Source organism: Hippocampus bargibanti, linkage group LG11 (genome assembly GCF_051943395.1).
Source record: "Hippocampus bargibanti isolate YZ-2025 linkage group LG11, ASM5194339v1, whole genome shotgun sequence".
In the NCBI taxonomy this organism is placed as follows: domain Eukaryota; kingdom Metazoa; phylum Chordata; class Actinopteri; order Syngnathiformes; family Syngnathidae; genus Hippocampus; species Hippocampus bargibanti.
In genome coordinates, this window is record NC_142744.1 from 2,714,410 (window position 1) to 2,729,398 (window position 14,989).

The 14,989-nt window shown below is 37.3% G+C and overlaps 1 protein-coding gene across 3 annotated transcripts in view; it reads right to left on the reverse strand.

Annotated features, from left to right (window-relative positions):
* Positions 1 to 14,989, reverse strand: part of LOC148891129 (guanine nucleotide-binding protein G(I)/G(S)/G(O) subunit gamma-12-like) — a 42,006-nt gene that overhangs the window by 2,369 nt on the left and 24,648 nt on the right. For 2 of the 3 annotated variants that reach the window (XM_089008754.1, XM_089008753.1), the window contains 2 exons: positions 5,427 to 5,534; positions 2,503 to 4,140 (listed from right to left, as the gene is read on the reverse strand). In XM_089008754.1, the coding sequence (XP_088864880.1) occupies positions 4,015 to 4,140; positions 5,427 to 5,519 (219 nt within the window). In that variant the 5' untranslated portion in view covers positions 5,520 to 5,534 and the 3' untranslated portion in view covers positions 2,503 to 4,014. Of the gene's footprint in view, positions 1 to 2,502; positions 4,141 to 5,426; positions 5,535 to 14,989 lie in introns of those variants that run through there. The other variant, XR_016116484.1, reaches the window with a different exon arrangement.

Genomic DNA, 14,989 nt, shown 5'->3' on the forward strand with positions numbered 1-14,989 from the left:
TCTCTGCCAAAAAAAAACCAAAAAACGTTTTTCTACATTTAAGTCATTTTCAAAGGTACTGACATTATTTTTTTTAAGACAGTTTGTTTTTGATAGTTTTTGGAAAACTGTTGTTCAATGTCTGATTTGTTTTCCTTTTAGTGTTTTTTTCCAAAATGGAGGGATACTGTACTTATAAAAAAGGAAAAGTGTTCAGGCTAGCTAACTATCTCCCTGGTTATCAACTACTTATACTGCAACCTAGCTGGCTATCTGGCTAGCTACCTCGCTGGCTATATGGCAAACTACCTGGCTACCTAGCTGGATACCTAGCTGGCTATTTATTTGCTATCTATTAGCAATCTTTTTGCTATTAGCTATCTGTTAGCTAGCTAGCTTTCTATCTATTTGAGTTACTTCTGGGTGGAGTGAACATTATTATTATTATTATTATTATTATTATTATTCCTTTCATCACTTTGCTGCTGTGAAATGTAAATTTCTCCACTGTGAGACTAATAAAGGCATATCCAATCCAATCCAATCCAATTATTATTACAATTGTTCCACTTGATATTTCTGATGTCATGAATGTGATGCTATTTCAGGTCACCGTCAGTGTCTATTGTTGCCGTCCGTTCATGACGTGGAAAGAGAAGAGAAGAAAATCCAGTCCGGAGAGAACAAAGTCGGAAAGACCCAAGAGGCCACCAACGGAGAATGAAAACAAAGCAGGCCTTTTCCCCAAATAGTAACACGATACTGCCAGAGCTAAAAACGGACCTTCTACATTTAAATGTGGTTTGGGGAGGAGGCTCAAGGTTTTTCCAGCCCCCACGAGTGAAGATACAGTTTTCTAGACAGTACATACACTACATTGGCTTGTGAACTTAATTGGTTCCCAGACAGAGTGTGTAAGGTGAAAAGTGTGTATCCCAAAAAATAATTTCCCATAGGAAACCATTAAAATGAGAATAATCCGTTCCCAGGTCCCCATAAAACATAATTTTCTATTAAATAAGGCTTAAAACTACACAAAATATACCTTATTTTATATGTAATAAATGTGCTATGGTATTATAATTAAAGAAATAAACTGTACTGTATAATAAAGTCGTTTTATTTACCTTTGTGATGGTCGTTGATGAGAAAATGCACATTTTGGGCAATGAAATATATATATATTTTTAAGAAAAATTAAAATATTCAGAATGATGAGAACATGCTACATTTTTGTGAAAAAAAATTACAAACATTAAATATTTATGAGAAAATGCAGAATTGGGGTGAAAAAATATTTTTTAACAAAAATTAAATATTCATGATGATGAGAAAATGGACAATTTGGGTAAAAAAAATATATAATTTTTTTCATAAAAATAAAATATTCATGATGAGAAAATGGTCAATTTGGGTGAAAAAAATTATTTTTTTACAAAAATGAAATATTCACGATAATGAGAACATGCACAATTTGGGTGAAAAAAGATTTTTTTTTTCCCAAAAATGAAATATTCATGATGAGAAAATGCAAATTTGGGTGAAAAACTCTGTACATATATTTTTTACAAAAATTAAATAATCAAGAGAAAATGCACAATTTGGCCAAAACATTTTTTTTCAAAAATTAAATATTAATGAGGAGAAAATGCACAATTTTGGTGAAAAAAAAACCATATTTTTTTTACAAAAATGAAATATTCATGATGATGAGAAAATTGACAATTTGGGTGAAAAAAGAGATTTTTTCCCCCCAAAAATGAAATATTCATGATGTGAAAATGCAAATATTCTTTTTTAAATTATTTTTTTATATATTTATATATTTTACCTTTTTTTTTTACAAAAATTAAAGAATCAAGAAAAAAATGCACAATTTGGGCAAAACATTTTTTTTTCAAAAATTAAATATTCATGAGCAAAAAATGGACAATTTGGGTGAAAAAAAAAATACAAAAATAAAATATTCATTATCAGCACCCAAAGTAGAAAAAACGCAAACAAATTTTCAATTCCCGAATAAATTTGTGAATGGCAGTGAATGAGTTCATAACTCTTTTGATAAATGGTTTATCTAGGTTAAATTTCTGTCTTTTTTTTAAACATCACACCCATAAAAAAAACCATACGTGAACTTTGGTGTTTAAAAATTTCACCCACTGTTTCTCTCCCCAGCATTTTGAATGAGCGAAAAAAACCACACCAGCATGAACAAACTCCATTTCTGACACAACGCTTTTTTTTTTTTAACTTTATTGAGATATTGAAACAGGAATGGGAACAACGCTTTGCCTGACTTCGTTCATCTTCATACAAATGTTGCATTAGGAATAACAAAGAAGTTCCCCTCCACCCCCGCCAAAATAAAACGCAGTTTGACACACTATCCAGTTGGACAAGCTATACATTTCTGAAGAAGTTGATGGGAATTATTGCAAATACGGGGAATCAACTGTTAAAACACACACACACACACACACACACACACACACACACACACACACACACACACACACACACACGCACACGCACACGCACACGCACGCACACACACGCACACACACACGCACACACACACACACACACACACACACACACACACACACACACACACACACACACACACACACACACACACACACGCACACGCACAATAATCAGTTAGATAACAATAACAGCGGAAAAGAGAAGCACCAAGGCAAATTCAATGAGATATGAGACGTTTTGCTAACAGTCGCTGCCCCGTAACAAGAAATCACAAAGGCCAAAGGCTTGCAAGTGGTCATCAGAGCAGACGGAAGAGTCCAAAAAGAACAACAACAACAAAAGGCCAGAACATAAAAGCAAGGCCGCGTCAGTAATTTAAGCCCCCCCCCCCCAAAAAAAAAAAAATGAGATGACCTTGTGGTAATACAGTGATACTTTGGCTTACGAACTTAATTGGTTCGCAGACAGAGTGCAAAAATGTGCATCCCAAAAATTAATTTCTCATAGGAAACCATTAAAATGAAAACAATCCGTTCCCAGGTCTCCATAAAACATAATTTTGTACTTTCTAATTTTCAAAACTACACAAAATATACCTTATTTTATGTATAATAAATGTGTGATGGTATTAGAATTAAGGAAATAAACTGTACAGTATAATAAAGTTGTTTTATTTACCTTTGTGATGGTCGTTGATGGCTTGATGGAATGGAGTGGACGGTTTCCTGAGTATTAAACACTTGATGAGGAACGTAGCCTTCTTCTTTCACCATCTTGAGGAATGATCCCTTGTAGGTGCTTTCTCTGTGATAATTTTATCTAGTTCCTCATCAATTGTGTTCTTTTTAGCTGGGTTGATAGTTTTTTGCATCAAGTGTACAGATGGCTTATGCGGGTTGTTTGTGGAGCCTGATGGATGGGATATTTTAACCTTGCAGTCTACACTCTGCCTTTGAACTATCAAAGTTGAAACTCTCTCACTGTCGTCTGCCTGTCTCTTTAATGTTTAAACCACTCCCTCCCTCGCTGGTGCGTTCTTGACCAATCACGTGCCTTTAACCGAAGACTGGGGGCGGGGAATAGAGGAGAAAAAAAGTCGGCAGCCATTTTCTTTTTGGAGAACGGCTTCACTCTCTCTCTCTGTAAACCCCACCGCCCCTCACTGCTGCGTTCTTGACCAATCACGTGGCTTTCACCGAAGACTGGGGGTGGGGAATAGAGGACAAAAACAGTGGGCTGCCATTTTCGTGTTAGAAGAACGGGCTCGTTCGCGAGCGACACATCACTCATTGTGGCAGCTCTGTGTGTATCCCGAAAAATAGTTTGTATGCCAAGGTAAAATGTTCATAAATTTAACGTTCGTAAACCGAAAAGTTCGTAAGCCAAGGGGTTCGTAAACCGAGGTATCACTGTAATACGATCCACCCCTCTTCCCGACAAACAGAACGCAGTGAGCGACATGAATATGACCCCCCCAAAAAAATTACAAAAAAAAAACAACAAAACAAAACAAAATGGCTCCCATTAAAGGCACGGGCGCTATGGCCACTATAATATGGTGCAAGGCTTTTTGTCCTTAAAGGGATTGTCTGAGGTGGGGATACCCATGAGGAGAGGATCGCTTTTGGAGTGATCGTTGCAGTAAGTCATAAGGTCGGCGGAGGCCTTGGATACCTGCCGCAGAACAAAACAAATTCACTTTTCATCGCTCATTTTTTTTTCCCAAACTGGATCGTATTTTTCGGATTGTAAATCATCGAAATCGCATTTCTGGAGCAAATTTTATCGAATCAAAACAATCTAACATAGAGAACAGATCAGATGTCATCTTGAAAGGTGATTTACAATCAAAAAATAAAATAAAATGCTAACTTGAAATTCAGTGGTGGGCCATCGGGGCTTGCAAGGCCTTCTCTGAAGGCCTAAACATATCTGAATCACAGGCTAATGTGACTTATATTTTCTCCATGAATTCTTATTAAATAATTCCAAATTGTCTTTCAGCTTCCTTTTCCCTTGTTGTGCTGTTTCCAGATGTGTGTTTTCGTATTTCATACTTTACTGTCACAGGATTCTGTGGGTGAGCAGCGGCAGACACAAGCGCCAGAGTTCACGCAACCCGGAAGTAACTCAAATAGATAGAAAGCTAGCTAGCTAATAGATAGCTGATAGATAGACAGCTAGCTAGCTAGCTAGATAATAGCTAGCAAGCTAGCTAGCCAGCCAGATAGCTAATAGATAGCAAATAGCTAGCAAATGATTATAATAATACATTTCATTTATAAGCGCCTTTCAAAACTCTCAAGGTCACTTTACAGTCACAGGATCAGTTTTTCTGTGGGTGAGCAGCGGCAGCCACACATGCCGGCGTTCACTCAACCCGGAAGTAACTCAAAAAGATAGAAAGCGAGCTAGCTAGCTAATAGAGAGCCAGCTAGATAGCTATAAAGCTAATAGATAGCTAGCGAGATAGCCTGCAAATAGATAGCAAGTCGATAGCAAGCTAGATAGCTAGCCAGCCATATAGGTAATAGAGAGCTAGCGAGATAGCTAGCCAGCCAACCAGATAGCATTGAACCAATCACATTTCAGCCATCATTTGGGTCAGAAATCGACCTGGGTGCCTTCACAATCAGTTCTGCAGGCCCTGGAGCATTAACTCATTCACTGCCAGACGACGTGCAAAAATATGTTTACTGCAGTGCCAGGGTTTTTGTCATTTTCACTCAAATTATGGTCCAAAACCCAGGTTTGACTGTTATATGTGCCAAATTATTTATACATTATTCTATAACACTCCAGAGTGTGAGTCATACACAAAGCCAAACGACAAAAGAAAGAAAATGTGATTTATAATCCGAAAAATACAATATGTAAATTGTAAGCAGACAAATATTATAAAAGTGTGGATATGACTCAGGATTTTTTTTTGGGGGGGGGCGGGGGGTATGTGCAAGTACCTTTATCCTCTCGATGTTGGCTTCTATCCTCAGCTGCTGCACAGTCCGCCTGGCTTGGGCGATGTTGTTGGAACTGTGAGCCTTCGAAGACATGTTGGGCAATCAGCTCTATGAAGAGACAAAAGCAGGTGCACAATTTGAATAGGGGACAAAGCGGCCATATTTGTTTACACTTTTTTTTTAACTCATTCACTGCCATTTAGAAATTGATTGGGGAATTGAAAATATGACGTAGAGCTTCATTCCTGCATTTTTGTTCGGGTTTTGTTTTTTCATGCATGGGTGCAGATAAAGCGCTGGCCACGGCCTCTGGCAATGTTTTTTTTTCTTTTCCGCAAGGGGGTAGCATTTCCCTTTCACGCATGTTAATACTAATACTCCTAGTACTACTACTACTAATAATAATAATACATTTGATTTATAAGCGCCCTTTATAACTCTCAAAGACACTTTACAGTCACAGGATATAGGTAACATCCGACTTACCTTCTATTCAATCTTTTTTGAATGGATTTCGATTTACGACCATTTCAACCGTTTGGTCGGAAACGGAACTCGGTCGTAAGTCGGATGTTACCTGTATATTCTAGGGTCAGAGCTACCAGCGCAATTTTAGTTTGCTGACGAAGCTTTTCGGATGAGGAGCGAAACGTCCGACACCTTCAAAGAAGTACAGATGACGGCTGAAGAAACCTTTTCATTAACGTTGAGTTAAAGGACAACCGACACCATTTTTTATGAAAAAAAATGTTTTATAGCATCTAAAATACCCAAAACACGCAGGCTGATATTTTTAGTCAACTGCAAAACACCAATTAAAATGAGTTAAAGTGTCCCAAAACTACTTCAAAATGACCCTGGAAATTGCGAGTTTCAGATGGTCCCGCCCCCTTGTTCGTGATGTCACGAAAGGACGTCTTGACTTGGTCTAGAATCAAAAGAATGGCTTCAGATTCGGAGAAGATGCTTTCTTTTTACTCATCCAGTTCTGAATATGATTCAAATAGTTCTGAAGAGGAAAGCATACATGTTTGCAATCGATTAAAGGAGTCCTTCCGGATCATTTTGAGGCTAGACTCCAATGTAGACTCCAATGTAGCTCCCAGAAAATGCACAAGATGGCGCCCAAGCTCCGTTGGAAATGGGCTGATTTGTCTGCTGGGAATGTGTGTCAACTAGTATCAAATAGTAGTCTTGGTGCAACACACATCGATTCACCATTGCGTTATTTTTGTGTTTTTCTTCTAATTTCGCCACCAACACAATGTTTTCAGACCAAACAAAGTACCCAAAATGAATTGTGCGTCGCTTTCTCGGTCAGGGGTGTTCCCTCCGTGACGTCACGTCAGGAATCGTCATCAACTCGAAAACAAGACTTCCTGAATACACAGCTCGAGTCTTAAAACGTAAAATATAGCTATATGCATTGGAATCTTTGTAAAATACGCTCAGTAGAAGTGATTTTACGAATTATGGACACAACTTGTCCGGAGGTGTCGGTTGTCTGGTATCACTCGTCGACTAGCAGCAATACTTTATGTTTTCTGACGGAATAACTGAATGGAGTCGAATATAAACCCCCGTTCCTGCCACACCACCCCAGAACAACCATCCATCCATGCTTGTTGTCATGACCAGGTAGCTCAAGGCTATAAATGCGCGAAAGGGGGACGGACTGTGGAAAGAAACAACACTGTCAGGTTGACGAACGTCATTTCATCTTTCACACTTCCTCTTGCTTCATTGTTCCCAGAAGTGACATTTCTTTCTTTTTTTTTTTTTTTTTCTCCGGCTCGGCGCCACGTCACATGATTGCAGACACATGCACAAGCAATCAAAGCCGCAACAGGTTGAACTTGTGATTCCGCTTCCTGCAAATCATTGACAGAGACGATGGGAACAAGCCCGGACTTGGTCCTCCGTGACCTGTGGGAGCGAAAGTGTCCTGTTGCAGCGTTCTTCCCTCCCTGAAAGTTGACTTCCTCCCTCTGCAGTTTGGTTTCTCAACGCAATAATAACACGCGGTACTTCCTTGAGCACGTTCTGAAACGCACTTTTCTTGAGACACATTCCGATTACGGCAAAAAAAAAAAAAAAGGGCAACAGGGAACTTCTCAGAAGGCTTCGCTCTTCTCGAGAAACACACACGGAAGGCATTTTAACGCACCTGTGTCCAAGTCAAGGCCCGAGGGCTAAATCTGGTCCCCCACCTCATTTTATTCGGCCCATGAAAGCAAAATCAAACTTGGAAAATTCCACCATGCTTGCTAAAGTCCCAACCAAAATTTCAAATTGTCTTATGGGTTGGATGGTTCGAGAACTTTAAGCGTCGTACAGGGATTCATAGTCTCATTCGTCATGGTGAGGCAGCCAGTTCTGACGACAAAGCTGCCAAAGCTTACAAGGAATCATTCCTCAAGATGGTGGAAGAAGAAGGCTATGTTCCTCATCAAGTGTTTCATACTGATGAAACCGGTTATTCCATTCCATCAAGCCATCAACGACAATCACAAAGGTAAATAAAACCACTTTATTATACAGTACAGTTTATTTCTTCAATTACAATACCATAGCACATGTATTATACATCAAATAAGGTATATGTTGTGTAGTTTTAAGGCTTAGAAAATTAGAAAGTAGAAAATTACGTTTTTATGGGGACCTGGGAACGGATTATTCTCATTTTAATTGTTTCCTATGGGAAATTAATCTTTGGGATACACACTTTTTGCCTTACACACTCTGTCTGGGAACCAATTAAGTTCGTAAGGCAAGGTATCGCTGTATAAGGTGCACCGAACTAGAAGGCATTCAATGAATGAAAAACATTTTCAAAATATATAATAAAAAAATAGATATGTAAGTGTCATCTTTGGAAGAAAATCAAGGATTTTAGGTGTGCCTTATGAACTGGAAAATACGGGATGTTTTTGTTCTTTTTTTTTGGACGACCTTTCATCAAAGTTAGCCGATTTTATTTTCTCTCCTCAAAAAATGATTTCACAACGATACCATTTAGAAACGACATCTGGTGTCAAAGTCATTGGTTTGGTTTTCAAGCAAATAAAAGTGAAAGGTGACAATGAAGTCATACAATGTCACTCCGCCTTCCTTATAAGAAACGCAACCTTGCTTATGACCAATTTATGACCCTTTGCGTTGCTTTCCTGGTTCTACAATTCATTCCTCCTAAATGAAAAAAAAATAAATAAATCACACCGACTGGGAGGACCGAAGAATGGCGGAAAGAAGAAAGTCACTCAGGCCTTTTGTGTGAAAGTGCCAGTGAGAAAGATGAAACAATAAGAGGCCGTTTTTCAATCCAAAGAAAAAAAAACTGTCAAGCTTTACTGTAACTTGATAACAAACAACCTCTGTGGTGTGGGCAGGGCAGCCTCTGTGATGCGATGCCAGGAGCTAATTGGTGTTCAACTTCAATTGCAAGTAGGAAGGAAGGTTAAAAAAAAAGGGGGGGGGGTTAACGTTTCATCTCATATTTGCATGGAGAGGCCTTGCAATAAAAAAAAAAAAAAAAAAGAATGGTGTTCATGCCACGGCCCGAGGGCCAAATCTGGTCCGCGTCCTCATTTTATTCGGCCCACGAAAGCTCATATTTGCATGAAGAGGCCTTGCAATAAAAAATTAAAAAAAAGGAATGGTGTCCATGCCAAGGCCCGAGGGCCAAATCTGGTCCGCGTCCTCATTTTATTCGGCCCACGAAAGCAAATAAAACGTGCAAAATTCCACAATGTTTGCTAAAGTCCGAACCAAAAACTCAATTTGCCGTCTGTAAACCATAAAATCAGTCATTATTTTTTTCTTCAAATTTGAAAGTACAGTAAAGTCTCGTTATATCGATATTCAAGGGAGTTCGAAAAAATATCGATATAACCGGGACTATCGATATATCCGACCCTGTTTGCATGTAATTTTCTCCGTGCGTGCATATAAATAGTATCGATATAACCGGGACTATCGATATATCGATATAACGAGACTTTACTGTAGTTATTCATTCTTTAGTTGTGTTCATTTTTTCTATTCAACATTTTCAATGTATTTCGACTTACGACCGTTTTTGACTTACGACCGCTTGGTCGGAACGGAACTCGGTCGTAAGTCGGATGTTACCCGTATTAAGGTGCACCGGTCGATAAGACGCACTTTCAATGAATGAAAAAAGTTTTCCAAATAGAATATATAAATAGATACAAGTTTTCCAAGGTGCTGCAATCGAGGTTGGGGTTACCCACTACTTCTATAAAAAAAAACAAAAAAAAAACGTATTTTCCGATGTATAAGGCGCGCCTCCAATGAATGGCGCAAAAAAGTCGGAAATAGACCACTTCTTGCAGCCCACCCTTCCACACACACACACACACACACACACACACACACACACACACACACACACACACACACACACACACACACACACACACACACACACAAGGCAGCGTTCAAACGAGTGAAGAACAGAGACGCCTTCTGACTCAGTCCCCGTTTAAGAGCCACACTCCAAAGGGGGAAAAAAAAACTTTAAATTCTGCTGCTGACGAATACAAACGGGAACCGCTAAAGTGGAAAAGAAGATGCAGGCTGGTTCGGGATACAGTCTGTGTGGTCCTGGAAAGGGGCGGCGGGGGAATCACGGCTTTACAAGCTGCCCTGTAAACGTTTTTTTTTGCTAGTATGATGTTTTTGGGGATTTCTCAACAAAAATAATTAGTGAGAAAAGTGTCACGATTTGCAAAGTGGCGGTATTGGTGGACCTCGAAAAAAGCAGGCAAAAGAGTGTACAGTGATACCTCGGTTTACGAACCCCCTGGCTTACAAACGTTTTGGTTTACAAATGTGAAATTGATGAAAATTTTACCTTGGCATACAAACTATTTTTCGGGATACACACGGAGCTGCCACAATGAATGATGAGTTGTTCGCGGACAAGCCCATTCTCCTGACAAGAAAATGGCAGCCGGCTTGTTTTGGTCCTCTATTCCCCGCCCCCAGTCGTCGGTTAAAGCCACGTGATTGGTCAAGAACGCAGCAGTCAGGGGGTGGGGCTTACAGACAGAGAGAGAGTGAAGCTGTTCTCCAAAAAGAAAATGGCTGCCGCCTTTTTTTTTGTCCTCTATTCCTCGCCTCCAGTCTTCGGTTAAAGCCATGTGATTGGTCAAGAACGCAGCAGTGAGGGGAGATGGTGTAAACATTAAAGACGAAAGAGAGAGAGAGTGACACAAAGGATAGAAAACAATGAATTTTGGACTCGGTTCAACTTCGACAGTTCAAATGCAGAGTGTAGACTGCAAGGTTAAAATTCAACCCAGCTAAACAGAACACAATTGATGAGGAATAAGATAAAATTATCGTAGCGTAAGCACCTACAAGGGATCATTCCTCAAGATGGTGAAAGGTTACGTTCCGCATCAAGTGTTTAATGCTTATGAAAGCGGCCACTCCGTTCCATCAAGCCATCAACAACCATCACAAAAGGTAAATAAAATGACTTTATTATACAGTTTATTTCTTTAATTATAATACCATAGCACATTTATTATACATAAAATAAGGTATATATTATGTAGTTTTAAGGCTTAGAAAATTTGAGGGTAGAAAAACATGTTTTATGGGGACCTGGGAACGGATTATTCTCATTTTAATGGTTTCCTATGGGAAATTAATGTTTGGGATACACACTTTATGCCGTACACACTCTGTCTGGGAACCAATTAAGTTCGTACGCCAAGGTATCACTGTAAGTGTATTTCCGTGATATGGTGGCTGGTTTGGCGGCATCGCAACACCCAAATTGCGCCATTTTGTTTTTCACACCACTTTTTATGACTGTCCATTGACGACTGAATGGAAGTGAGTGACAAATACCAAAACGGAGCGTCGATCGCTATTTTGAACCATAGGGAGAGTTCAAAGAACTGGACTCCAGCCACTGAGTCGCCGAGTGGCTGCTTCTGCTTCCGTCATGGCCGCGCACATATAAACAACACAAGCAGGACTTTCCCAAGCTAACAGTAGCCTTCTCATGCCTCCTTGTCGCCAGTCAGCACTTTTCCAGCTGAGTGGGAAACGGTCGCCGGCTACACCTTCCACATGACCCCGACACTTTACATCAATTCTGGACCCCCCCACCCCCCCACCCTGGTTGTATAAACACCGACACCGTGCTCTTACTTGGTTAGCCTGTTTATAAAACGCAATAATACTCAGTCATCAGTCCTGTTGTTTACGAGCCAGGGGGGGGGGGTTTGCGGAGACTTTTAGTGAGGAGAGGGGTGAGGCAGCGAGTAATTTGTACGGCCAAGCACTTGTTCACGCTGTGAGAACCACCGGTGACATCATTATTTTCCCACCAAGAGGAAAAAAAAAAGAAAGTAGTTTCTGTTTATGGCTGCTTTCTCTGACATTAACGTGCAATTGTCGTCACCTGAAACTTGGAGAAGTCACATTTTGATTATAGTATTTTCCGGTGGATAAGGAGCACTGGAGTATAAGGTGCACCCTCAATAAATGGTGTGTTTTCAAACTTGTGCAATATAAAATATAAAATATAATATATAAATATAATATGATATATAAATATAATATAATATATATAATATAATATAAATAATAAATAAATATATATATATATATATATATATATATATATATATATATATATATAAATAAATAAATAATAAATAATATAATATAAATATAATATAATATAATATAATATATAAAATATATAAAATATCAAACTTTTGCAACATAAAAGGTGCACCGGAGTATAAGGTGCACCCCAAATGAATGGTGTGTTTTCAAACTTGTGCAATATAAAATATAAAATATAATATATAAATATAATATAATATATATAATATAATATAAATAATAAATAAATATATATATATATATATATATATATATATATATATATATATAAATAAATAAATAATAAATAATATAATATAAATATAATATAATATAATATATAAAATATATAAAATATCAAACTTTTGCAACATAAAAGGTGCACCGGAGTATAAGGTGCACCCCAAATGAATGGTGTGTTTTCAAACTTGTGCAATATAAAATATAATATATAAATATAATATAATATATATATATATATATATACTAGTGCAGCGTGTTCTACCGGAAACAAATTCCTTGTGTGTCCTACATACTTGGCAATAAAGATGATTCTGATTCTGATAAATATAATATATAAATATAATATATATAATATAATATAATATAATATATAAATATATATATATATATATATATATATATATATATATATATATATATATATATATATATATATATATATATATATATATATATATATATTAAAATAAATAATAAATAATATAACATAAATATAATATAATATAATATATAAATATATAAAATATAAAATATCAAACTTTTGCAACATAAAAGGTGCACCGGAGTATAAGGTGCACCCCCAATGAATGTGTTTAGAAACGTTTTTCCATATATAAGGCGCACTGGTGTATAAGGCGCACCCCAAATGAATGGTGTGTTTTCAAACTTGTGCAATATTAAATATAATATAATATAATATAATATAATATAATATAATATAATATAATATAATATAATATATTAAATAAAATAAATAATAAATAATATAATATAAATATAATATAATAGATAAATATATAAATATAATATATAAAATAGCAAACTTTTGCAACATAAAGGGTGCACCCCCAATGAATGTGTTTACAAATGTTTTTCCATATATAAGGCGCACCCCAAATGAATGGTGTGTTTTCAAACTTGTGCAATATTAAATATAACATAATATAATATAATATAATATAATATAATATAATATATAAATATAATATATAATATATATATATATATATATATATATATATATATATATATATATATATATATATATATATATATATATATATATATATATATATATATAATAAAATAAATAATATAATATAAATATAATATAATAGATAAATATAGAAATATAATATATAAAATATAAAATAGCAAACTTTTGCAACATAAAAGGTGCACCGGAGTATAAGGTGCACCCCCAAGGAATGGTGTGTTTTGGAACTTTTTTCCATAAATAAGGTGCACTGTAATATAAGGCGCATCCCAAAAGAATGGTGCGTTTTCAAACTTTTGCAATATATATGGCGCACCAGAGTATAAGGGGCACCCCCAATGAATGGTGTGTTTATAAAGGTTTTTCCATATATAAGGCGCACTGGTGTATAAGGCGCATCTCAAATGAATGGTGTGTTTTCAAACTTTTGTAATATATAAGGCGCACCAAAGTGTAAGGCACACCCCCAATGAATGGTGTGTTTTCAAACTTTTGCAATATATAAGGCGCACCCTCAATCAATGGTGTGTTTTCAACTTTTTCCTTATATAAGGGGGACCGGAGTACAAGGCGCACCCGCAATGAATGCTGTGTTTGCAAATGTTTTCCATATATAAGGCGCACCAGAGTATAAGGGGCAGAATGAATGAAAGAATATAATATAGAAATATAGTAAAATTTTCCAAATATAAGGCACACCACATTATATGGCGCTACAGTAGTAGTACACAATACCTTAATACCTTATGTATATGGAAAACGTTTAAAAACATTGGCGGTGCGTCTTATCCTCCAATGCGCCTAATACATCAGAAAATACAGTCAATTCGAAAGTGGTAAGATTTGAACCACAACTTCTGACACGGTGACACCACCAACAGGCGACTGGTGGAACTGCAGGCGGTTTATTGACAGTCAAGTAGTATCTCTACTTACAAAACTCCTCAATAAAGAACACGTTGCTTTTCGTTACAAAGCGCATTTGAAGATATGAAAGGGAAATATAAACAGGATGGGTTGCTACTACCATGTCCAAGTTTTCCTGAACGCACCATATCTAGATCTACTCTACCATTAGCTATTGCCGAACAACATGTTGATGTCGTTGACCCGTATCCCAAAGCGAAGAGATGACATTTAACCTCAGTGGTTCCACACTAGAGACCAAATCTTATCAGTCGCACACAAAAGCGAGAGGTCAGCTAAAGGAAGAAGGGGGGAAAAAAATAGCTAGCGAAAAGACCTGTGACGAGAACCAGAACGGCAGGCGGTAACCACCCAGCAAACGGCAGGTATGGTTCCAGAGATAAGTGGAGCTGACGCGACCCCACCCAAACTCACCCACGTCAAACAAAAAAGGGACATTCTGGGAAAGGCAGCGTTTTTCTTATGCTAGCCACCCTGCAAGCAAACGGAGAGGTCTCCATTATTCCTTGAAAGAAAATTTCTTCGAAAAAAGGGGACGGCGGTGCAAAGGTTAATGAGCACTTGGTTAAACATGTGCTAGGGCGAGAAAACAAAAAAAAAATCCAGCTCAACTTGAAAGGTCATACGGACGTTTGTCTCTTTGAAGTAAGCGCAACAGATCGGGATTGCGGCTCCGAAGGACATATTAAAAAAAAAAAAAGTCATTTAGCGTTAGCGTCATGTGCAAACTGTCTAGACAAGACAT